The sequence below is a fragment of the Anarhichas minor genome, unplaced genomic scaffold (genome assembly GCF_050575085.1).
Source record: "Anarhichas minor isolate MPS153535 unplaced genomic scaffold, ASM5057508v1 ptg000024l, whole genome shotgun sequence".
Taxonomy (NCBI): Eukaryota; Metazoa; Chordata; class Actinopteri; order Perciformes; family Anarhichadidae; genus Anarhichas; species Anarhichas minor.
Genome location: NW_027466470.1, coordinates 1960170 through 1985484, shown reverse-complemented (window position 1 = coordinate 1985484; position 25315 = coordinate 1960170). Strand labels below are relative to the sequence as shown.

At 42.5% G+C, this 25315-nt stretch overlaps 3 protein-coding genes across 5 annotated transcripts; all 3 read left to right on the top strand.

Moving 5' to 3' along the window:
* Nucleotides 1-9548: 9548 nt before the first annotated feature.
* On the top strand, nucleotides 9549-10687 carry LOC142955962 (E3 ubiquitin/ISG15 ligase TRIM25-like). The gene is made up of 2 exons (XM_076097229.1): nucleotides 9549-10141; nucleotides 10471-10687. The coding sequence occupies exons 1-2, from the start codon at nucleotides 9549-9551 to the stop codon at nucleotides 10685-10687; spliced, it is 810 nt and encodes a 269-aa protein (XP_075953344.1).
* A 2503-nt stretch (nucleotides 10688-13190) lies between these two features.
* On the top strand, nucleotides 13191-14867 carry LOC142956714 (tripartite motif-containing protein 16-like). Of its 3 annotated transcripts, none has more exons than XM_076098445.1 (2): nucleotides 13191-13783; nucleotides 14114-14867. In XM_076098445.1, exons 1-2 carry the CDS (start codon nucleotides 13191-13193, stop codon nucleotides 14865-14867), a joined length of 1347 nt encoding a protein of 448 aa, XP_075954560.1. The 3 variants fall into 3 exon arrangements, with proteins under 3 accessions (XP_075954560.1, XP_075954559.1, XP_075954558.1); XM_076098444.1 differs by having other exon boundaries at nucleotides 13191-14163; nucleotides 14296-14867; XM_076098443.1 differs by having other exon boundaries at nucleotides 13191-14867.
* Nucleotides 14868-20795: 5928 nt separating this feature from the next.
* LOC142956715 (tripartite motif-containing protein 16-like) lies at nucleotides 20796-22469 on the top strand. The gene has a single exon (XM_076098446.1). It carries the CDS (start codon nucleotides 20805-20807, stop codon nucleotides 22467-22469), a length of 1665 nt encoding a protein of 554 aa, XP_075954561.1. The 5' UTR covers nucleotides 20796-20804.
* The last annotated feature ends 2846 nt before the right edge of the window (nucleotides 22470-25315 follow it).

Below are 25315 nucleotides of genomic sequence, written 5' to 3'. Positions count from 1 at the left end.
TATTATCTGTCCAAACTAAACCAATTTAGTGCCTTTAATTGTCATATTTCTAACTTTTTTTCACATCCTAGCTGAAGTTTATGGATGCCCGTTCCAATGCAGTTTTCAGAATCGGAACACATTGTGCCAGCAGAAGTCATCTTTTTTATTACTGCCATGAAACTATGGCAAACTATTTTTTCTTTATTAATTCTTGCCGATGTGTCCTCTACCTGTCACTTGAATGTGGTGAGGTTGTGTCTGAGGGAGCTCTGAGGGGAAGTGTGTGTGTGTGTGTGTGTGTGTGTGTGTGTGTGTGTGTGTGTGTGTGTGTGTGTGTGTGTGTGTGTGTGTGTGTGTGTGTGTGTGTGTGTGTGTGTGTGTGTGTGTGTGTGTGTATAACTGAGGGAAGAGGTTGATGAGACTGACAGCCGGGTTTGGAGAAAGTGGTGGTCGATTGGAGGCTTGACGTCGCCGGGGTTCAGGGGTCGCAGGCGGAGCACGTCGTTACCGTAACGGCCGGAGGTCGAGGGCTGTCACTCCGCCTCAGCCGACAAAACCCGAGACGTGTGTCCGAGATTGCAGCCAAACCTGCAACGATCAAGCCGCCGTCATGTCATCCAGAGCCAACACTCGACCTCGCCAGCTCGGTGGGAATTCAAACCAATCGATTCAAATGAGAGTCAAATTTATTTACTGCGCTTTTGAGCTTTTGTTGACCTTTTACCTCGACAACAAACGAGCACACTTCGTCACTTCTGCTAGCACTTCTGGTGGTTTTGTTGACTAAACCGAACGTTACATTATTTCCGTGGTGCCAACACGTAATTTCAACAAATGATATCACGGTAATGTCACGCACTTCTTTGAGATTACGTTATAAATACATGTGTATGTGTGTGCTGGTATTTCACTTTCTTAGGAAGCAGCTCTTTTTCTTTGTTAAGTCTGAGGACAAAATTAAGAAAATACAATCATGAAAAAAACAATTGTTAATTTCTAAACCATTTTGTTGAAAACGATCTAGATTCACATGACTCAAGTTTTGTAGGTGACAAAAAGTGTCCTTCAGCAAGCCAAACTGTAATAGTTGTAGTTTTTTTTTTTTTCAAAGTTACACAAAAAAACAAAAAATATTCACAAATTCAAAGGTCTACGTGTCATCTTTTTAAGTGCAGCTGAACCTTACACTATGATCATTTAAAATTCTGTTCAGGTTGCAAAGAGATCTTTGAAGAAAAGGACGTGCTGGGGAGCTAAATAACATAATGCTGAATAAGACATTTATAGGTTATCAAAATATTAAAATAAACTTTCATGAAGTGAAAACACACTGTGAAAGGGTTAAAGTTGTAAGACGAAAACACGGACAACGCTGTAGCAGAGACCTGTCAATCACCGTGTAGCCCCGCCCTAAAGCATCCCCTGCTTTATGGTCTGTTTGACTCTAAATGGACCATAATTTACTAAATGAACATCATGATGTATTGAAGAAGACTTGAAACTAGAGATTGAGACCATAAACTCATGTTTACAATGTTTACTGAGGTAATAAATCAAGAGAGAAGTAGAGTCATTTTCTCATAGACTTCTATACAACCAGAGGAGTCGCCCCCTGGTGGACACTAGAGAGAATGCAAGTTTAAGACACTTGTCTTCAGTTTTCAGAACCAGAGGTTGCTGCCTGAGCTGCACTCCGCAATATTTTTTTTACATGAGAATAACAACTCACAGAGAAGTATCCTCAACTCTGCAGTTCCTCTCAGAGCAACAACGTTTAAGTCTATTTTGGATCATTAGGCAAACTCAAATGTTTCCAGCAGCAGCAGAAAGCTGTAAAAACGTTTCACTACCTGCTCAGCAGACACAGTACGTTACTAGCTGGTGAACATAGTGGAGCTTTTAGCAGCTAAAGATAGGCAAATATTTCCCTCAGGAGTTGTTGGAGACTAAAAACAGAGTTAAAAGTGAGACAAATATTGGACTTTGCACGTCACAAACATCACTAACTTAACTTTGAAATAGCTGCAGGCTAGCTTCTTCCCCCTGCTTCCAGTCTTTATGCTAAGCTAAGCAAACCACCTTAAAGCTCTGTGTTTCAAAACATTTCTTTAACCATTGGTGAAGTGATCTGTTATGGGACTATATTAACTCTGCGGGGTTGTGTATGTAACTGTATGGCACTCAACAAAAAATCTATTATCTGGATTTGTGAAATCCATGTTGTAACAGCACTGAGGTCAGCTAGATTCTTGTGTCAGTCCATGTTAGAGTCAAGATGTCTTCAGATGACACACAGGCCTGGCTGACGTCCTCAGGATAACATCACCACTCACTGTCGCTGTCACACATGAAATAATCTTTTTCTCTTTGATAATGGACGCTCCCTGGGAGCTGCCTGACAGCAAATTAGAATCTACGGACAGAAAGCTCTCAAGAAATGCAGCGGTAAGACGTGCCCTTTAAAGTCTATGAAAGTGCCTTTGTGTTTTCTGTTCCGCAATTTAATCTTGCCGTTACTTTGCTTTGGGTGGCTCCATCATAATGGAAATGGGTCAATTTTTAGATCTAATTTACAGCAGTGACAGTGACAAAAGAAATGACTGAAAATGAGTTTATTCCAGGCGGTAATTTTAGAGGGAAATCTTTCATGTTGGCTATTAATGGACCAGATGAGCTCTGTCTGCAACGTATTCTCGTATATTGATTGATATCTTATGGAAAGTTATTTCTCATTTTTTGTGTGTTCTCCTTTTTCACGTAAATTGTGTAACTAGCTACGCCACATCCGTGGTTATTTCAACCCAAACAACATTTTTTCTTAAACCTATCTAAGTATTTTTCCTCCATTAACCTAACTGAGTTTCCTGTGAGGACAGAGGATTATTTTGGAAAGACTGCATGCATGCAACGAGCGGCAATTGATACGTGTTGATGGACTTTTGTGGGAAAAAAGAGGAGTAACCTTTCTTAAGATGTCATACGAATCGTTATATGAGGATACGTTGCGTGGGTTTTGTACGCATTACTGTGAATACTATTCGTAGGTAACAGTAAGAAGATTACGATATTATAACCCTAGTTCTATAAGCAGAGGCGGAGCCCTCGACTGGACCCTATGGATATTACTCTCCTTCAATCCCAAGCATGCATTGACAATTTGCATTTGAGCAGCCAACCAATCACGAATACGTGTGGACCCACAGTATATAAGGCAGCACACCGTATTACACCCTCGGAGAAATGTTGGCGGTGGGCTTCCGTGGGATTCTACCTTCTTGGACGTTGATGAGACTGTTTAGAGTAAAATAGACCATTAAGCGAAGTATGCTTTAGGGCGGGGCTACCTTGTGATTGACAGATCACTATCAGAGCTGTATATGGTGACGCCCAAATATGGTCACTTCCGTTAACTGGTTGCAAAAGACCAAGATGGCGACGGCCAAAATGCCAAACTCGAGGCTTCAAAACGCAAAGGCCTCTTCTGTTTCTTCCCTGGTCCACTGGTTTGTGACATGATGTCGTATATTTTACTTTTTACGCTCAATGTCACCCCTCATTGTTTTACTGCATTACAACGCTCACCTGAAAGCTCCTGTTGCTCGCGGACGCCACTGCTTACAGAATTTCAAAATCCCTCATTTTTTTTATCAGGGTTGGAGGCAGTTTCGAAACAAAGATTATCTGCTTGGCTAGACTTGGGAATTATTCTGAGGCTTGTTTCCTGATAGGATCACACTATCAGTTGGGGTTTATTTGACTTTTCTTTGCTCTCAGGCAGGGCTTTATATGAAATTAATCTCATTTTATTATTCATAGTGTCCGATGGTTGCAGCAGGGCGGTGTTGACCGCCTGCTCTTATGTTGAAATCCCTTTTAGCTCTGTGGGATTGAAGAAATCTCCCATAATTAAAGTTTCCTGATTGAACCAGGTCGGTGAGTTTACTGGGACACTTCCGGGTATTCAGTTGTTTTATCCTGGATCAGTGAAGTTTCATTTTTTTTAAAGGAACAATCCCAGATATTAGTGTACATGCAGTATATTGTGCAAATCCAATCTATATTTAGATTAAATGCTTTCCGAATAGAACAACATTGCAAACTGGATGATGCTTTTCTGCATTTTGTTTGTTTCTTGGCTTTGAGGGTTCAATCTGTCCAAATATCTAAAATTGGGACAACCCAAAGAAAAAACACATCTCTACTGAGTATATCCCTGAAAAAACATTTATCTTGCTGCTCATGAATTAAATAAAAGAAAGGAAGGAAAGGAAGATAAAAATAGTTACGCTTACCGTCCACACTTCTCAAGCGTTTTAGAACCCGGTAAACGGAGTCGTCTGAAAACGTTGCAGACGTCGTTTTAGTTTGAAAACTCCCGGGCCAGGTCTCTCCGGTTCTCTGCAGTGCAGCTGGTGTACCACACGGTGGCGCAGTGGCAGAGAATTGTCTCTATGGTGCTTTTTGCATTTTATAATGCTACTGCTTCATGCGCTGCGACAATTCCCGTGTCCAGTGGCATTATCAGTCCTTCGTTTTCAGGCGTAGTAGTGTGGATGGAGACTTTTACTGAAACGACTCTTAAAAATCAGTTCTGGACAGAAACGCTGTTTTAAAACGAAAACATGCTGCACTCTGTCACCACAACAACAGGGATCCTGGGAATGAATTCAGCTGGCTTCCTGCATACTGTGTGTGTGTGTGTGTGTGTGTGTGTGTGTGTGTGTGTGTGTGTGTGTGAGTGAGAGAGAGAAAAAGCCTCAACAACAACTTTTAGTATCTTTACTCCGAGAGCATGTCGTCTGCATAGAGATGGTACGTCGATGCATTTCAGGCTTCTCTGGCAAGTCCAGTCACGTTGCAGTTTGGTGCCCGTGAGGAATTGCTGATGAGCTGATTAAAGGGCCATGCTGGGGTGCCATGAAGCCAAAAGCTGGACCTTCATGTGGGAATATTTGGTTCACAGGCCTGTGTTACATTTGTGTACTCTACTGTTTGTCTCTCGATTACTGAGTGTGACAGCGAGGCCAACGTCAAAGCAAATCACCACTTCATTTAGACAGAAGTCACATGTTTTCTGTTTCTTTGAACTCTTGAGCTTATCATGAAAACTTTAACCTTTATATACTTTTACATTACACTTTATACATCTTTATACATCTTTACTGTACACTTCTACCGCATATATATGATTTTAAATTGTAACCCTATATTTTAACTACTGCACTACTTTATGTCTTTAATGGTTCTCATTTTTAATTGCATGATATTCTATTTGTACACATTTAATGAACGTTAAAGCCTGAGATACAAGACTTTCATTGCCAACAACTGACAATGAAAACTTGAGTACTATACAAATACACTGAAGTTTACAGATGTAAGTACAACTATGGGGTGGATTCAATTCATAAAATTGAAATACAGATTTAAGCCTCTTGTGTTTTCATTTATTCCTTCATCATGAGTAAACATGATAAAAAGGAACATCTTTAACCAGAAAAACAGCTCTGCCATTAATTGTAGTGTCTAATGTCCAGATTTTATTTATTGTAGATAACAATCCACTGCCACCTTCTAGAGTTTGTCATTGGCCGAATGAATGCTATAGTGGCAGGCAGAGAATGAACCCCTAAGGTGCAAAGTTGGCTGACAGAATGATAGTCACCCTCTGCAGCAAGTTTTAACCCGACTTTAATCAAACCTGGCACGAGTTAATTTGATTCCTCAGCACATTAATTGTTCAGCTCCTCGGTGTGAACGTGTGCAACAGCATGAATGAGAGGCAGATGTGCGCTAACAGAGAGCACGTGTGCTGCTATAAATATGGATAAACAAATCTGAAGACGAATGCTTGAATTTGAAATCAGCTCATTGCTTAAACATTAAAAAACCTCCGGGACACATGGCTCATCAATGCTGTGGGGTCACATCCACACAACTGCAATTCTTTTTTTTGCAAAAGGGAAAACACTAACTTCATGTAGACACTTGTTTTCATGTTTTATCTCTTTGTGTAATGGCTACTACTGTAACGCTCATCCCTGTCGCACGTGTAAAATACAGCAGCAATGCTCCTCATTGCACTCTATAATTAAACTGACTGGACTTTTAGCTTTGGCAATCCAAGCGACAGCTCCTTCGTGTCTGTAGAATAACAGACACGAGTGGCCTTTACGGATTGATTGAAGATTCTACATGTAGAATTTAAAGCTGTATTAAATATAATGGAGATAAGGCACCTTTTCTCTAACGGTGCCATGAGATAAAAGGCGTCCACGCTCCTCCTATTTCCCAAATGTCTCTTTTTCCCTCTGGTTTGTCTGATAAAGGAGATGAAAGTGACAAAATGAATGATGGGAAATTAGTTGATAACTGCTTGTCAGTAAATCTAGATAAAACATGTATTGTATTAAAGTAACATAACATGTGTGTGTGTGTTGGAGTACAATTTTTACAACTTGAATATTCTCAGCTTCTTTATACTTCTACTTAACTTCAATTCAGAGGGAAATGTTGTACTTTTTTGATTCGCTACATGGATCTGAGAGATACAGAAGTTGTTGTTATAGATTATATTTGTGACGCCTGTGAATGTGACATTCATGATCCCTAAATGTAGAAGACAATATCCCCGCTAACAATGACCAGTTAACCATCTCTCGACCCCTCAGACTGATCTTCTGACCCGACCCCAAGGTTGGGAACCAGCGGACTAACCGGATTAACTGCAGTTAAAACATTTACTGTTGATGCATCAGGGAAAAAAAGTCAAAGTGAACAGAAAAGAAAAGAGTTAGAAATGTTTCTGTTGGACTTTTAAAGTAGGTGTGAGGTTGTGGAAAAACGTTTGTGCTTTGCTAAATAATGACGGAAACATTTTATCAGATCTGGCTTTAACATCACACCGCTGACTTCACTAACAGCGACCGTCTGATGGATTTATTGGACACGAAAAAGGCTGCTTCACTGCCACACTTGGGTTCGGCCTGTCTGACACTACAAAGAGGCAGCGCCGACTAAAAAGGAAATCCGATCCATCAGTGGGGATTCTGGAGAGCAGCTCAGAGTGGATGAGAGATGAGCAGTAAGTGGAGAAGAGTCAGAGCCTGCTTAGTTCAGATGAAACAAAGTCTGCAAGCTTTCAGGTTCAGGCAGAGGACTCCAGAGGTACGACCAGCATCAACATCTGGATGTTGATGCTGGTCGTCACAGTGCCAAGCAAGAATAAGTAGAAGTTATGAGAGCGTAGCTCTTTCACTTAACTACTGACAGACAGAGGAAACGGTCTTTCCTCTGTCGTTGAGTCAGAATCTGTCTTTGAAAAATCACAAAGTTGAATTTGTAATTTAATTTAAACTCCTCCTCTCGCTGTTTGAAACATTTCAGCAACATTATCGAGGCCTCGCTTTCCTCAGCCACCTACAGCGCGGATTTTATCTCCTGTATGGAACATTTATGTCATTAATATCAATATTACATTAGCCGAGCTAGTGAGGTATAGTCTCTTTTGTACTGTCGTCTTTAAAATCAAGATAAATATTTTAATAATCTTATGATTTTTGTTTTTATTTATTCACATTTTCAATTTTTTGTATAATCTTTAATTTAAGCCTTGAATAACACACATTAGTATTATATTGTAAATTCTACCTCATGATTTAGTAACATAAATATTATAACAGTAGTATGAAAACGAACAAACAAATGGAAACAAAATTCTACGTAAAAATGCATCTGACACCAAAATAAATGACAACTCGTGATTATTCACCATAACAACGCACGGCCGTCAACAGACACACAATAAAACATTCTATTTGTTTCTTCAGATTGTGAGTATCAGCGAGAAACACCGGGTCGGGACCCACAGGTTGGACCCAGGAGAATGTATCAGGGGGAGTGTCTTCAGTAGTCTTTTATTTAACATTTATATCTGCAGTTCACCTTTTAGCCACGTGAGGGAGCCTGAACGTTGCTATTGTTCTGATAAATGTCGTCTACTTAAAACATTGACTCTGACATGAAAGGCTAAAGTTCACTCATAAAGTTTGTTTTACTGATGAGAGAAAATAAAAAGAATGAGATAGACAAAATGTTTAACGTCTGTATAGATTTTAATAACACACGCATGAAACTAATTTGTGATTTAGCAAATACATTTCTCTTCTTTACGTCTGAATATTTCTTCCATCACAGGAAATCAAACCCCAGTATTGTGGGGAGTAAATCTTTAAATGAATGCCACAGAATGAATCAATACAACATCCACACGTGAAACAGGATTACAGTTGTTCATTTCAATCTGACACAGAAAATATAATCAGAGCAGATAATCAGCTTCAGTCATCACTGTTTACATCTAACACACAAATACACAGAGAGATAAAAGGTGTGTGAACACACGTTTCTCCTCATCGGTGGAGTTTCATGGAACTCTATCGCCTCCCAGTGGAAGTTCAGTAAATGTTTCTTCTGACTTTTCCTTCTTTGTAGTCAGACAGGAATCTACAGTTCTGACCCATGAGTGTGCTACGCGCTTCATATTTATATTAACAAATTCTGCAGGCAGAAACTAAAATCTGCAAAGCAAAGTCTGCTTCGTCTGCAATGATTAAAGTGTTTTCGAGGCTGCTGCTACAGACCTGGATGAGCTCACTGACGCGGTGACATCGTACATCAGTTTTTGTGAGGACATGTGTGTGCCGACTAAAACCTTCTGCACTTACAAGAACAATAAACCCTGGTTTACTCAGGCAGCTTGGTCGGGCTGCGGAGGAGGCCTACAGAAGTCGGGACAGGATCCTGTACAACCAGGCCAGAAACACACTGACGAGGGAGATCAACGTAGCAAAGAGGAGCTGCACTGAAAAGCAGGAAAACAAGTTGTCAGCCAACGACCCCTCGTCAGTGTGGAGAGGCCTGCAATTCCATGCATGCGTACGCATACACGAACAATAAAGCGGATTCTGATTCTGAAACGTTGCAAAACAGTGTGGAGAGGACCTCCCCAACTACAGGAGACCCCCCCCTGTGGAGAATATTCAACTGGCTGACGACCTGAATGTGTTCACCCCCAACTGCCCCAACATCAAACAAGCACCTACACCCCCTGCCTCCTTCTCACCTCTCCCAACCGACCCCCCACCGGCACTCAGGATCTGCTGATGTCTGCTCTCTTCACAGACAGAAGATCAGGATGAACTAAATAAAACTGGTAGAAAGAAAGCATGCAACATTATATGTTTTAAAACATATAGAACAACAATGTAACAACATTATACGTTTTAAAACATATATAACAACAACAGCAGAACAATATCAACAGCCAATGAGGAGAGGGAGCTCCAAGTCGACCAACTCGTGCTTTACTTCGACCAATGGTGTAACACATTTGGGCTCATGGCAGTTTGTTCCCTCCTCCTTTTCATTGACATGCAAGTGTGTGAGATCAGTATAAAGGAGCAGGTGAAGGAGCAGCAGCTCTAACGGGACAAAAAGAACAGTTTGACTTTTGGTCGAAGCACAGACTTCTGTTTCTGTTGAGTGAAACACATGAGGAGAAGAAAATGGCTCAGCAAGAAGTTCATCTGGACTTGGAAAGCTTCTCTTGTTGCATCTGTCTGGATCTACTGAAGGATCCGGTGACTATTCCCTGTGGACACAGCTACTGCATGAACTGTATTAAAACACACTGGGATGAGAAGAAACTCCACAGCTGCCCTCAGTGTAGGCAGACCTTCACACCGAGGCCTGTCCTGGTGAAAAACACCATGTTAGCAGATTTAGTGGAGCAACTGAAGAAGACTGGACTCCAAGCTGCTCCTGCTGATCACTGCTATGCTGGACCTGAAGATGTGTCCTGTGATGTCTGCACTGGGAGGAAACTGAAAGCCTTCAAGTCCTGTCTGGTCTGTCTGGTCTCTTATTGTGAGCAACACATTCAGCCTCATTTTAAATCTCCTGCCTTTGAGAAACACAAGCTGGTGGACCCCTCCAACAAGCTCCAGGAGAACATCTGCTCTCGTCATGATGAGGTGATGAAGATCTTCTGCCGTACTGATCAGCAGTGTATCTGTTATCTCTGCTTAATGGAGGAACATAAAGGCCACGACACAGTCTCAGCTGCAGCAGAGTCCAAGACCAGAGCTGAGTTCTTAAAGTATTCATGTGAATCACACTGGATCCAAACACGGCATACACGCGTCTGTTGTTATCTGGGGGGAACAGAAAAGTCACATTTATGAGAGAACATCAGTCTTATCCTGAACACCCAGACAGATTCACTGAATGTTTTCAGGTCCTGAGTAGAGAGAGTCTGACTGGACGTTGTTACTGGGAGGTGGAGTGGATCGGGAGAAACGTTTGTGTAGCAGTCGCATACAAGTGCATCGGCAGAGCAAATTGCGCCCACAAATGTCTGTTTGGGCACAACGACAAATCTTGGACATTAAGATGTGAACACACCAGTTACGTGTTTTTGTACAACAGCGTCAAAACTTCCTTCACTGCTCCCAAATGCTCCAGATTGGGAGTGTACCTGGATCACGGTGCAGGTCTCCTGCATTTTTACAACGTGGGTGAAAACATGACCCTCCTCCACAGAGTCCAGACCACATTCACTCAGCCCCTCCACGTCGGATTTGTTGCTATGTTGGGAAACAGTGTGGAGTTCTGTAAACTCAAAGACAGGAGTCATTTAAATTAGCTGTCGATCAAACATCACGTTTAATTGTTCTGTAAACGTTTTGACGTTTCTCTGGGTGAAAAATAAACTTTTTTTAAAAAGTTTGATCGATATTTGAATTGATGCTCACTCATTAATCTGTTTTACATTGATGAGATTCTGGTCAAAATGACTGATTGAGTTGATGATGGAAATCTCACATGAAACACTATACTTTCTCAAAAATAAGTCTTTCAAATAACATTAAAATAATTCATGTTTGTTTAATCAGAATTCAAGAAGTCAGAGAAACTTTAACCCACAGCCTCAAACCTCACATTCATAAATACTATTTGCAACCTGAGAGCTGATGTGAATACTGTTTGTAAAGTGGAAGCTCTTCTCTACCATCTTTCCCATGTGCCCTGAATGCAGCATTAGTGTTACAGGATGTGACTCCTGTGAACAAACTGACACAGTGTGATGCTACATTTAAATGTCTCTTTACTGATGTTGTTTGAAGCTGCCAAAGACTCAGTGAAGTTGTTACACGTCTTCCTGCAGTGAACATCATAGCAGGTTAACAGGTGAAATGTGAACACTGAAGCTCAACACAAGAGGGCGCCTTCATGCTGATAACCAGGGATGTAGTGGAGGTTCCAGGCCTCTACTCACTGTCTACAGTTTTAGTTTAAAACATATGTTTAGTCCTCCAAAGGGTCACAAGATCAATCTGAGTGTTCATGATATGATCAGAGAACAGTTCTGCTTCACATTGTTACATAATCTTTGCTGTTTTTAATGAAACATTGGATCGTTTTAGCCTCAATCAGTTATTTAAATGAGACCGTCTGAGAAGTTTAGAGGGTTAATGTCTCTTTGATGGAGCTGCTAACAACTCATGGACATCTGAAACATGATAACGAGCCCCGACTCATTTCTAAAGGTTTGAAACCAGCGCTTTAATCCTCAGCAGTGTGTTTGTATTTGTTGTATAAAATCTTGATCTCAAAATTAACTACAGTGGAATACAAAGTACACCGTTGCCTCTATATAGTGGAGTACAAGTACCTTACAACTCTACTTCAGTGTAGTACTTTGAGCAAACAGGCTGGTTTGAGATGAGATCAGCAGCAGCAGCAGCAGGCGATGACGTGTCCAACAGTTTCCAACTGTCTTCAAAGAACAAACAGGAAGTCACAGAAACAGTTACATCCTGTTAGATCCAAACTGTAGGCTACTTGTAATTTTTAGACCACGTTAGGATGCATTCATGTTTCTTTGTAAATATATATGTATGTGTGTATATGTGTGTGTGAATATGTGAGTAGAGTTGTATTCTACCCTTAGTTCATTTTTCGTCTGCTCGTTTTGATAAGTGTTATATGAATAATCTACATTATTATCAACTATATAAACTATGATTTCAGATTAAACCTTGATTGGACAACATTAGACTAACAGTCTTCAATCTCGTGTTAAATATTACAATTAAACAGAAAAGTAGGATTTTCTACAAAACGTGGTGTTTGTTATCAAAACTAAGAGCCAATCAGCTCTCAGATCTGGAGACAGCCAGGTGTTTCCCATCATGCATTGGGTCTTGCAGTTGTTGGAGAACAGCTGTGGCACCTGTAGGATTTGCTTTAAAGGCGCCTCCTTGCGGCTTGGATCAGACCAAAGACTGGTTATGGCTCGTACCTGTGGAGGAAAAGATCAGAAAAATTGACCTGTTTTTAAAAAAAAAAATGATGTCACATTTTCTCTGCGTGATATTTGCGTTCTCTGTGAAACTATTCATGATAAAATCAAGAGTGTGAAAAAATGCCTCTGGTTTGTAAGGCCCTTAAGATATGTGGTAGTTCGTAATTTATGTATTATATTAAACTGAGTTTCCTGGGATTTGTAATTGCTACATATTCTTTTACTACTATAAATATGTATGAAGCTAATTCTGCAGTAATCAGACTTGTTGAGGTAAACAGAACTGGAGGTTGGAAAGAGTGGCTGCTCATGATCCAACTCATGTGTAGAAGAGGTGGAGGAAGCATCACATGTCCTTTACTTTTACTACAGCCAGTTGTTCACATGTTTATTTGGATCTTAGCAGTTTGTCATTTGTCAATAATTTTAATTTCCAATATGAAGCAGTGTTTTCCTTTTTCTTTAGAACTCCAATAACTTTGTTGGACAATTAGAAAAATAAGAGAAACTGTTAAGTTATGTGCGCTGTCATAATCTCTAACACTCTATTCTTAATGCACATTGTAAATGGAAGCTCGCACAACCTGCCTCTCTTTGTGGGAAACAGTAAAGGCTGAAAAGGCTGCTCTCTCTTCTTCCTGCTCTCAAACACAGAGCGCTCCACTCTGTCTTTTTGTCCTTGTTCCCTCCCCTTCAGATCTACATTTTGGAGATGGGTGTAACCAACTGTTGAAGAGCAGGACCTGACAGGCCCTATTTAGTGCAGAAACACATCAGAGGTCAGACTTGCTTCACTTCTTAAAAAGTTAAACTCAGACAGTCGTTGTTACTGAGAGGTGAAATGGCGCAGAAAGGAGTTCAGCTGGACCAGGAAAGCTTCTCTTGTTGCATCTGTCTGGATCTACTGAAGGATCCGGTGACTACTCCCTGTGGACACAGCTACTGCATGAACTGTATTAAAACACACTGGGATGGAGAGAAGGAGAAGAAACTCCACAGCTGCCCTCAGTGTAGGCAGACCTTCACACCGAGGCCTGTCCTGGTGAAAAACACCATGTTAGCAGATTTAGTGGAGGAGCTGAAGAAGACTGGACTCCAAGCTGCTCCTGCTGATCACTGCTATGCTGGACCTGAAGATGTGTCCTGTGATGTCTGCACTGGGAGGAAACTGAAAGCCTTCAAGTCCTGTCTGGTCTGTCTGGTCTCTTATTGTGAGAAACACCTTCAGCCTCATTTTAAATCTCCTGCCTTTGAGAAACACAAGATGGTGGACCCCTCCAACAAGCTCCAGGAGAACATCTGCTCTCGTCATGATGAGGTGATGAAGATGTTCTGCCGTACTGATCAGCAGTGTATCTGTTATCTCTGCTTAATGGATGAACATAAAGGCCACAACACAGTCTCAGCTGCAGCAGAAAGGACTGAGAGGCAGAGAGAGCTGGAGGTGAGTCTACTAAACATCCAGCAGAGAATCCAGCACAGAGAGAAAGATGTGAAGCTGCTTCAACAGGAGGTGGAGAACATCAATCTCTCTGCTGATAAAGCAGTGGAGGACAATGAGAAGATCTTCACTGAGCTGATCCGTCTCATGGAGGAAAGAAGCTCTGATGTGAAGCAGCAGGTCAGATCCCAGCAGAGAACTGAAGTGAGTCGAGTCAAAGAGCTTCAGGAGAAGCTGGAGCAGGAGATCACTGAGCTGAAGAGGAACGACGCTGAGCTGAAGAAGCTCTCACACACAGAGGATCACAACCAGTTTCTACACAACTACCCCTCACTGTCACCACTCAGTGAGTCTACAGACTCATCCAGCATCAAGATCAGTCCTCTGAGCTACTTTGAGGACGTGACAGAGGCTGTGTCAGAAGTCAGAGATGAACTACAGGACGTTCTGAGAGAGAAATGGACAAACATCTCACTGATGGTGACTGAAGTGGATGTTTTACCATCACAACCAGAGCCCAAGACCAGAGCTGAGTTCTTAAAATATTCACATGAAATCACACTGGATCCAAACACAGCACACACACGTCTGTTATTATCTGACGGAAACAAAAAAGCAACATTTAAGAGTCAACAACAGTCTTATTCTAGTCACCCAGACAGATTCACTCATTATAGTCAGGTCCTGAGTAGAGAGAGTCTGACTGGACGTTGTTACTGGGAGGTGGAGTGGAGAGGAGGAGGAGGAGTTGTTGTAGCAGTTGCATACAAGAATATCAGCAGAAAATGGGACGGGGGTGAATGTGGATTTGGATGGAATGACAAATCTTGGGCATTAACATGTAATAATAACAGTTATATCTTTTTGTACAACAAAGTTCAAACTCCTTTCTCAGGTCCTCAGTCCTTCAGAGTAGGAGTGTACCTGGATCACAGTGCAGGTATTCTGTCCTTCTACAGCGTCTCTGAAACCATGACTCTCCTCCACAGAGTCCAGACCACATTCACTCAGCCTCTCTATGCTGGACTTCAGTTTTATTATTCTGAAGACTCTGCTGAGTTCTGTAAACTGAAGTAGACAGAAGTCCTTTAAGGGTTAAACTCTTCAACTCATTTTGTCTCCATGTTTGTTGCTGACAGCTGATTGTTGTGGTGTTTCTTCACTGCACAGAGATCAGCTGTCAGTCAAACATTGTGGGCGGTACTTTGACATCTTGTCATCAGTTGTGTAAATGTTTGAGTTCCTTTAGGTGGAGCTCCTTCCTGTGTCTGTTTAGCCATGGAGGCTATCACTGCTCATGATGATGTTTGTTTACCTGAACTGACATTTCTCTGCATGAACATTTAAACTTCTCTGAGCTCTAAATGTCTGATGAATATTTGTATTGATGCTTTTATTTTGTTGTTTCTCTTCCACTGCATGAATCTTAAGAGAGAAAACACCAGACCTTCATTTATCTGAGATATTTTATTCTCTTTGTGTGCATTTGTAAATAAATCTCTAATTGATCAAGAGTCATTTAACAGACTTTACTGATGGGATGTGTGAACAAACTGAATGTTTCCATGATGAATAAACAAACATGAACAAAGTATTTTCTTCTTGTCTTCATTCCAGGGTTTCATACAAAGCTGATGGAGAAAATATGAAACTAATATGAGAGAATAACTGAGTCAGTTTTCCTCCTGAAACACCACAAAGTACAGAGTTCATGTTTAGAGCAGAAGAGCATTCGTCTCGTTTGGAATCAGAATCAGAACCGTTTATTGCCAATGAATGTTTCACATAGAAGGAATTTGTCATGGCGGGTGGTGCATAACATTAGACAATAACATTAAACAATCAACAACAATCAACACAGTGCAAGAAATAGAAACATTAAAATTGACAATATAATATAAAGGAATATAAAATAAAGTGCACAGACAAACATAACAGTACTTTAAACAACTGTAATGTAAAAGTGACAAGTGTATTTAAATAAGGGATGTGCAGGGGAGTGGCCGGTAGGAAATTGTCCTGGGGATGACAGAGTCAGTGGGGGACCCGGGCTCTGTTAATGAGCCGGACTGCCGACGGGAAGAAACTGTTCGTGAGGTCTTGGTCCTGATGGACCGCATCATCCTACCAGATGGAAGAGACACGAGCAGTTTGTGTCCAGGGTGTGAGGGGTCGGCTACAATATTTTTTGCTCGCTTCAGGGTCCTTGAAGCGAACAAGTCCTGGAGGGACGGCAGATTGCAGCCAATCACCCTCTCAGCAGAGTGAATGATGCGCTGCAGCCTGACCTTGTCCTTGGCATTGGCTGCAGCGTGCCAGACTGTGAAGGAGGAGCAGAGGATGGACTCAAGGATGGCTGTGTAGAAGTGCACCATCATTGTCTTTGGCAGGTTGAATTTCTCCAGCTGCCTCAGGAAGTACATCCTCTGCTGAGCCTTCTTGATAATGGAGCTGAATTTCAGCTCCCACTTGAGGTCCTGGGTTATGGTGGAGCCCAGGAAGCGGAAGGACTCCACAGCGTTGATGGGGGAGTCACACAGGGTGATGGGGGCAGGTGGAGCTACGTTCTTCCTGAAATCTACAACCATCTCCACTGTCTTTAGAGCGTTGAGCTCTAAGTTGTTCAGACCACACCAGGTCACCAGATGGTCAGTCTCCCACCTTTAGGCGGACTCATCTCCACCAGAGATGAGTCCAATGAGGGTGGTGTCATCCGCAAACTTCAGGAGCTTGACGGACTGGTGACTTGAGGTGCAGCTGTTTGTGTACAGGGAGAAGAGCAGAGGGGAAAGAACGCAGCCTTGGGGGGAACCAGTGCTGAGACGTGTTTTTCCAGCTTCACGTGCTGCTTCCTGTCAGACAGGATGTCTGTGATCCATTTGCAGGTGGAGTTGGGCACGTGCAGCTGAGAGAGCTTGTCATGCAGCAGAGATGGGATAATGGTGTTGAAGGCAGATCTGAAGTTCACAAACAGGATCCTGGCGTAGGTTCCTGCGGAGTCCAGATGCTGGAGGATGAAGTGAAGGGCCATGTTGGCTGCATCATCTACAGACCTGTTGGCTCTGGCAAACTGCAGGGGGTCCAGGAGTGGGTCAGTGAGGGTTTTTAGGTGGGACAAGACCAGGCGTTCAAAAGACTTTATGACCACAGAAGTCAGTGCGACGGGCCTGTAGTCATTAAGTCCTGTGATCCTTGTTTTTTTAGGGATGGGGATAATGGTGGAGGCCTTGAAGCAGGCTGGTACGTGGCATGTCTCCAGGGAGGTGTTGAAGATGTCTGTAGACACCGGAGACAGCTAATCAGCACAATGCTTCAGGGTGGACGGGGAGACAGAGTCCGGGCCGGCTGCTTTGCGGGGGTTCTGTTTTTAAAAAAATCTGTTGACGTTTCTCTCCAGAATAGAGAGAGTCATCACTGGGGGGGGGGGGGGGGGGGGGGGGGGCGCAGGGATGGGTGGTACAGAGGCCTGAGCCCCTGCTGAGCTGGTGGTCTGGGGCTGGTTGATGGAGCTGTGGGGGATGGAGTCAGGACTGTCCCATTGTCTTTCAAATCTACGGTAGAACTCATTCAGCTCGTCTGCCAGGCGGAGGTCATTCATAGAGTGGGGGGTTTTAGGTTTGTAATTGGTGATCTGTCTGAGACCTCTCTAGACAGAAGCAGAGTCACTTGCTGAGAGCTGGTGTTGCAGTTTCTCAGAGTACAGTCGTTTAGCGTTCCTCACTGCCTTACCGCAAGGTCGGCGGTTCGATCCTTGGCTGGTACGTATCCTGTGTCGAAGTGTCCGACTGAACCACTAACTGCTCCCCGAGCGCCTGTCATGGGCAGCCCACTGCTCCCTATATACAGGGATGGGTCAAATGCAGAGACAAATTTCCCCTGGGATGATTAATACAATACAATACAATTTTGCCTCTTTGTACAAGTCGTTGTCCCCACTCCTAAATGCCTGATCCTTGTGCAGCCTTAGCTGTCTGAGTTCCGCTGTAAACCAGGGTTTGTCGTTGTTGTAACTCACCCTGGTGCTTGTTGGAACACAGCTGTCCTCACAGAAGCTGATGTATGACGTTACAGCCTGTGTACTCATCCAGACTGTCGGTAGCAGTCCTTAAAACATCCCAGTCTGTACGTCCAAGCACGCTCGAAGATCCTCCATAGCTTCATTGGTCCACTTCTTGAATTTCCTCACCACAGGTTTACGTAGCTTTAATTTCTGCATGTAAGCAGGAATCAGATGGACCATGACGTGGTCAGAGAGTCCCAGTGCAGCACGGGGGACGGCGTGATAGGCCCCGCTGATTGTTGTGTAGCAGTGATTTAGAATGTTCTCCTCTCTAGTTGAGCATTTAATGAACTGTCTGTATGTAGGGGGTTCATGAGTGATTGTTAAAGTCACCAAGGACAATAACTAAAGAGTCCGGGTTGGTCCGCTCCACACACTATATCTGTTCGTCGAGTGTCCGCTGTAGCTCCTGCACGTTGCCCTGCGGCGGCATGTAAACACCGACCAGTATGAATGAAGCGAACTCACGGGGGGAGTAAAAGGGTTTATGTTTAAGTACAGTTTATGCACTTAAGAGGATTCATTACACGAAAATATAAACTATAGTCAGATTATATTTGGTCATATTTGTTTGTGAAGAAGTATAGTTGAGTCCTGACGTTTGGTTACAAATATTTCCATGTTGTTCAATCAGAATTCAAGAATTCAGAGAAATGTTATGAAACTGGTAGCTCAAATCAATCAATCTGATTGGTTCATATAGCTCTGATTTAATGACCACATACCACTGCTATGACGTGTCATTCCTTTGCACTTTAAGTATTAATCCAAGTCTGAGAAAAAAACGTTAGACTAATGTGACGCATGGTTGCTTAGAGACACAGATAACAGATACAAAGGAACAAAGTTAGCTGGTAAAACCTGCAACAACATAGACACATTTGAGATAAACTATGGAGGAGTGGATTGAGCAACAACAACAACATGCAGTGCTACGTAAAGAGGAGGTTAAACATTGTTGACCAAAATATGAAAGAAATCAGGAATTTAGCAGAAATGCTCTAACCACGTGCAGCAATCTGATCCAAACCTGAACATGATGAAGAAATATCTCCTCGCATCTAGTATAGGCTACGTTCCACATTAATTATGTGAATACTATTTGTAGAGTAGAAGCTCTTCTCTACCATCTTTCCCATGTGACCTGAATGCAGCATCTTATGATACTCACTGACTGGAGGTTCTACTTTAGTTTGGCCTCCTTTATTTCAACTAGAATCATCCATGTTTTACAGAAGTCTTTGGACTCATTCTAATGTTTCCACCTACAGAACGTTTAGAGATTTTATTTCAAGGTGATATTTTAATATTGACAAAAGAATCCAATTAATAAATGAGAAAAAAGTAAAGTATATCAACACTAGAGGTTCATCACTTTATATCAATCAACAACAAACTGCAGAATCAGCTGATCTGGTTCATTCTTGTCCTTCTGCATTAGCATCAGTTTGCTGCTGAGCAGGTATCTACAGTGGCTTCTCTTGAACAGCCTGTTAACGTCCCTCTCCAGGATGGAGAGTGTCCTCCTTGTTGTCAGGACTGTCCCTTTGTCTTTCACAAACACAGTAGGATTCATTCAGCTCATTGGACATGTGCAAGTCGTTAGTGGAGTGAGGAGCTTTAGGTTTGCAGCTGGTGATCAATCAGAGACCTTTTCAGACAGAAGCAGAGTCGTTCACTGAGAACTGCTGTTGGAGTTTCTCAGAGTACAGTCGTTTGGTTTCTCTCACCGTCTCGATAAACCTGTACTTTGATTCTTTAAACCTGTCCTTGTCCTCCTGAATGATTCTTCTGTGTTCAACCTCAGCTGTCTGAGCTTAACTGTGAACCAAGGTTTGTCTTTAAATATGTGTGTATTTAAAAACAAATATTTATACATTATTGGGTCTATATATAACTTTTGTTGGATTGTATAGGTCTCCATTTTCAGATCTTGTGTGAAAAACAAATCAACTTCATAAGGATAAGTAAAGTAGAATCAACCTTCAAAAACTCAAATAGTAGAATTCATATCAAATGTATTTTAAACTCTTACTCATGTTTTGTTTTTTAAATCCCCACCACAATACAGAGGGAATGTCCTCAGTTCCCTCAGTGGTAGCTACCTATACAGCCCTGATTTAATCTTTTGTATAAAATATTTTTCTTCTACTCAATATTAAGAATCACTTTTCATCAGCTGCAATGCTGTTTTTGAGATAAAAGCACTGGTTACATTTATTTATTTGTTTTATTGTCTGAAATTCAGAGGGTTATTTCAATGATCTTATCATTTTTATTATTGATATTTTCAATATTTTGAATAATCTTTAAATGTGTGCCTTGAAGGACATATTTTGTATATTCTACTTAATGTTGATTTAATATCTTTACTGTGTTGAAACCTAGTGTGGTTGGTCAATGTTTTTAAATGTTAAAGGGACAGTCAGCGGTTGCACTACTCATCTAAAGTGTTATTGTGTACTGAATGATACTTTGTTTAGCAGGCCAGACCATAATGATCATGAACATGCTGCCAACAGCCTCGAGATGGTTTTGAGGGGCTGCAGCATTAATTAAAGGAAAAGCTGAAATCTGTCATCAAAACACACAACCGTGTTTGATCAGCTGACTGATCGCGGAGACAAAAAGCAGTACCAGCTATAACAACGGCCAATGGGGGAGCTCCAACTCTACCGACCAATGGTGTAACATCATTACTCTCACAGGGCTGCCCCCCCCGCCCAAGGCTTTGCTGATGTCCAATCATATGAAAGCTTGATAGCTCCTCCCTCTTTTTCTGGCTGTAAAACACAGCCACCTCAACTCTGTGCACATGTCGCCTTGTTTGGAGCAGGAACCTCATTCAGTGAAGATCAGCAGATGAACAGAAACAAAATAGAGATTTTTGATGTAAACTCAGATGTTTGTTTTATAATCAGAGAAACTCACAAAGTATCTGCTACGAGGAGAAAATGGCTCAGAAAGGAGTTCAAGTGGACCAGGAAAGCTTCTCTTGTTCCATCTGTCTGGATCTACTGAAGGATCCGGTGGCTATTCCCTGTGGACACAGCTACTGCATGAACTGTATTAAAACACACTGGGATGAAGAGAAACTCCACAGCTGCCCTCAGTGTAGGCAGACCTTCACACCGAGGCCTGTCCTGATGAAAAACACCATGTTAGCAGATTTAGTGGAGCAACTGAAGAAGACTGGACTCCAAGCTGCTCCTGCTGATCACTGCTATGCTGGACCTGAAGATGTGTCCTGTGATGTCTGCACTGGGAGGAAACTGAAAGCCTTCAAGTCCTGTCTCGTCTGTCTGGCCTCTTACTGTGAGAAACACCTTCAGCCTCATTTTAAATCTCCTGCCTTTGAGAAACACAAGATGGTGGACCCCTACAACAAGCTCCAGGAGAACATCTGCTCTCGTCACAATGAGGTGATGAAGATGTTCTGCCGTACTGATCAGCAGTGTATCTGTTATCTCTGCTCTGTGGAGGAACATAAAGGCCACGACACAGTCTCAGCTGCAGCAGAAAGGACTGAGAGGCAGAGAGAGCTGGAGGTGAGTCGACTAAACATCCAGCAGAGAATCCAGGACAGAGAGAAAGATGTGAAGCTGCTTCAACAGGAGGAGGAGAAAATCAATCTCTCTGCTGATAAAGCAGTGGAGGACAATGAGAAGATCTTCACTGAGCTGATCCGTCTCATGGAGGAAAGAAGCTCTGATGTGAAGCAGCAGGTCAGATCCCAGCAGAGAACTGAAGTGAGTCGAGTCAAAGAGCTTCAGGAGAAGCTGGAGCAGGAGATCACTGAGCTGAAGAGGAACGACACTGAGCTGCAGCAGCTCTCACACACAGAGGATCACAACCAGATTCTACACAACTACCCCTCACTGTCACCACTCAGAGAGTCTACAGACTCATCCAGCATCAAGATCAGTCCTCTGAGCTACTTTGAGGATGTGACAGAGGCTGTGTCAGAAGTCAGAGATGAACTACAGGACGTTCTGAGAGAGAAATGGACGAACATCTCACTGATGGTGACTGAAGTGGATGTTTTACTGCAACAACCAGAGCCCAAGACCAGAGCTGAGTTCTTAAAATATTCACATGAAATCACACTGGATCCAAACACAGCACACACACGTCTGTTATTATCTGATGGAAACAAAGCAACATGTATGAGTCGAAAACAGTTTTATTCTAGTCACCCAGACAGATTCACTGGATGTCAGCAGGTCCTGAGTAGAGAGAGTCTGACTGGACGTTGTTACTGGGAGGTGAAGTGGAGAGGAAGCGGAGTTGAGGTGGCAGTCGCATACAAGAATATCAGCAGAAAAGGGGACTGGAGTGAATGTGGATTTGGATTCAATGACCAATCTTGGGCATTAACATGTAACAAAAACGGTTATAACTTTGGGTACAACTTTATCTATACTCCCGTCTCAGGTCCTCAGTCCTCCAGAGTAGGAGTGTACCTGGATCACAGTGCAGGTATTCTGTCCTTTTACAGCGTCTCTGAAACCATGACTCTCCTCCACAGAGTCCAGACCACATTCACTCAGCCTCTCTATGCTGGACTATGTCCTTTTAGTTCTTTTGGAGACTCTGCTGAGTTGTGTAAACTGAAGTAGACAGAAGTCCTTTAAGGGTTAAACTCTGTGTTTGAACTCTTCAACTCACTTTGTCTCCATGTTTGTTGCTAATAGCTGATTGTTGTGGTGTTTCTTCACTGCACAGAGATCAGCTGTCAGTCAAACATTATGGGCGGTACTTTGACAACTTGTCATCAGTTGTTGTGTAAATGTTTGAGTTCCTTTAGGTGGAGCTCCTTCCTGTGTCTGTTTAGCCATGGAGGCTATCACTGCTCATGATGATGTTTGTTTACCTGAACTGACATTTCTCTGCATGAACATTTAAACTTCTCTGAGCTCTAAATGTCTGATGAATATTTGTGTTGATGCTTTTATTTTGTTGTTTCTCTTCCACTGCATGAATCTTAAGAGAGAAAACACCAGACCTTCATTTATCTGAGATATTTTATTCTCTTTGTGTGCATTTGTAAATAAATCTCTAATTGATCAAGAGTCATTGAACAGACTTTACTGATGGGATGTGTGAACAAACTGAATGTTTACATGATGAATAAACCAACATGAACAAAGTATTTTCTTCTTGTCTTCATTCCAGGGTTTCATACAAAGCTGATGGAGAAAATATGAAACTAATATGAGAGAATAACTGAGTCAGTTTTCCTCCTGAAACACCACAAAGTACAGAGTTCATGTTTAGAGCAGAAGAGCATTTGTCAGTCAGTCTCTGTCCTTTAAACTTTCCTCACTGAAACATCTTTGTCACAGAGAAATGAGCAGAGTTTGATATCACTTGTTGATTTTTACAACCAACATTTAGTTTGTGCACTAAGTCGGTGAAGAGGATGTTTGTTTCATCAGAATTCAAGAAGTCAGAGAAACTTTAACCCACAGCCTCAAACCTCACATTCATGAATACTATTTACAACCTGAGAGCTGATGTGAATACTGTTGGGATCTGACCCTGCTGTCCTGGCTGGCTGAGACCTTCACACGTGTTTTTCAAATAAAGGAGCAGCCATGTTCCTTCCTTTCACCAAAACGCCTGATCTGGGATCTGCAAGAAACCTCATGCCGGATGACCACACCCCCCAGCTCCAGCAGAAACCTGATGCTGGTCCCTCATTGGCCAAGAAAGGGCCCCCCACTGGTTGTGCCACCTGGTTTATAAGCCTGAGCACAGCTAGAATTCTTTCTCTTCCGTCCAGACACCGCTGGTGTAAGGAGATCCACAAGGCTCTCTTCACCCCGGACACGCGCTGGTGTCAGGAGGTCCACAAGGCCTCTTCCCTCCGGACCTCGTCCTGGTAACAAGAAGATTCACAAGGAGCCGCGGCCTCATCAAACCCTATCAGGTCACATGTCACATTCGCTGGTCGAACCTACAGACTGTGTTTTATTTTGAGTTTTGGATCCCGTAGTGCGAAAACGGATAATCTCTACGACCCGTCCTCCCACCCTTTAGTGCACACCTTGCCGGCAAAAGAGGGCAACTGAGCCCCTACAGAGCCGAAGATTTCCGGCCTAAGACGAGCGACTCCCGCACGCCTCCGACGTTAAGAAGATCCCTCTCTGCAGCGAGGTGATCGAGTCTGCGCTAGCTCCACTAGCCGCGCCACCGGGAGCCCTCATCTCCCGAGGACTGAATGATTCCCACCACGGGAAAAGGACCCTGTCGAACTAAGCTTCTCAAAGTAAGAGTTACTGGTATCTGGGCCTAGCTTAGCTTAGCTTAGCATTAGCTTAATTTAGACTATTCGTTTATGTCGTTGTTATTCCTGTATCTTGTTGTGTTAAGTTACTGTCGTGTTATAACGTGTTATTACGCCAGCATCGCGGACCACGGAGTCCCGTTATATTGTGTATTTTCTGCTGTAACCGTTCGCATTTGATCCGTCGCTGGTAGTGGATGTGGAGCTTGTGATTCTATCACTTTAAAAATTAAAACTACGGTGGCCGACTCTCGTCTGGCCGACCGAGTTTCGGGGTGATAGGGAGACAAACTCGCATTTCACCGCAGTGACAAAGATCTGTTTGTTTTTGGGGATTCTTTTATTTTGTTTTTGGTTTTATTCTCTCCTCTTGAAATCGGCTCTGCGAGTGAGATCTAGAACCGCAACTATCACCGTAAAAGCGTGCTGTTCCTCACTGCCTCACTACTGCGCAGAGCACCGCGCTCAGAGCCCGATTTTTTCTCTCTCTCTCTCCCTCTACTAACCCGCACACATACGTAGTTGGAGCTACTGATTTTGGGTGAACCTCTCAGACTCGTGATTACTTAATCTCTGACCCCTACCCACATGGTACACCGTCCCACGTGGTTATAGCAGCCACCTCTCCGCCATTTTGGTCGCCGGTCTCTAGACTCACCATCTTGGCCTGTAGGCTCACACGCCCCCTATTGAGATTACCCACCATCACTGTTGAGTAGGCCTCCCGCCCCCCTTTCTTCACACACACACACACACACACACATACACACACATACATGTACATATATCGATACACATATCCTTACCCCACTTTATTCATTTGAGTTTAGGTATTAGACACATAAATTGTATGATAGCGTTTGTTGATTGTGATATTACTTGATTTGATCATTTATTATTTTGATTTAATAAACTCTGTTATATTTTAAAGAGCAGTCGTCTGTGATTACTTGTGCATAAGTGTGTAATAACAACTGGATGTAGTGGCCTGTGCTCGAACTTAAACCTTCACTTTCACTCTGAATGTGTAATAGTACTCAGACTATTGACATTATGAGTGAACGCTAATTATGAGACTTAGTTTATAGTTTGGTTATTGGTCCCTGTCCGCAGGGTGGTGCCCCGTTCTTATTAGTAATTACTAATTAACTTATTGATATTAATAACTCCATTGAT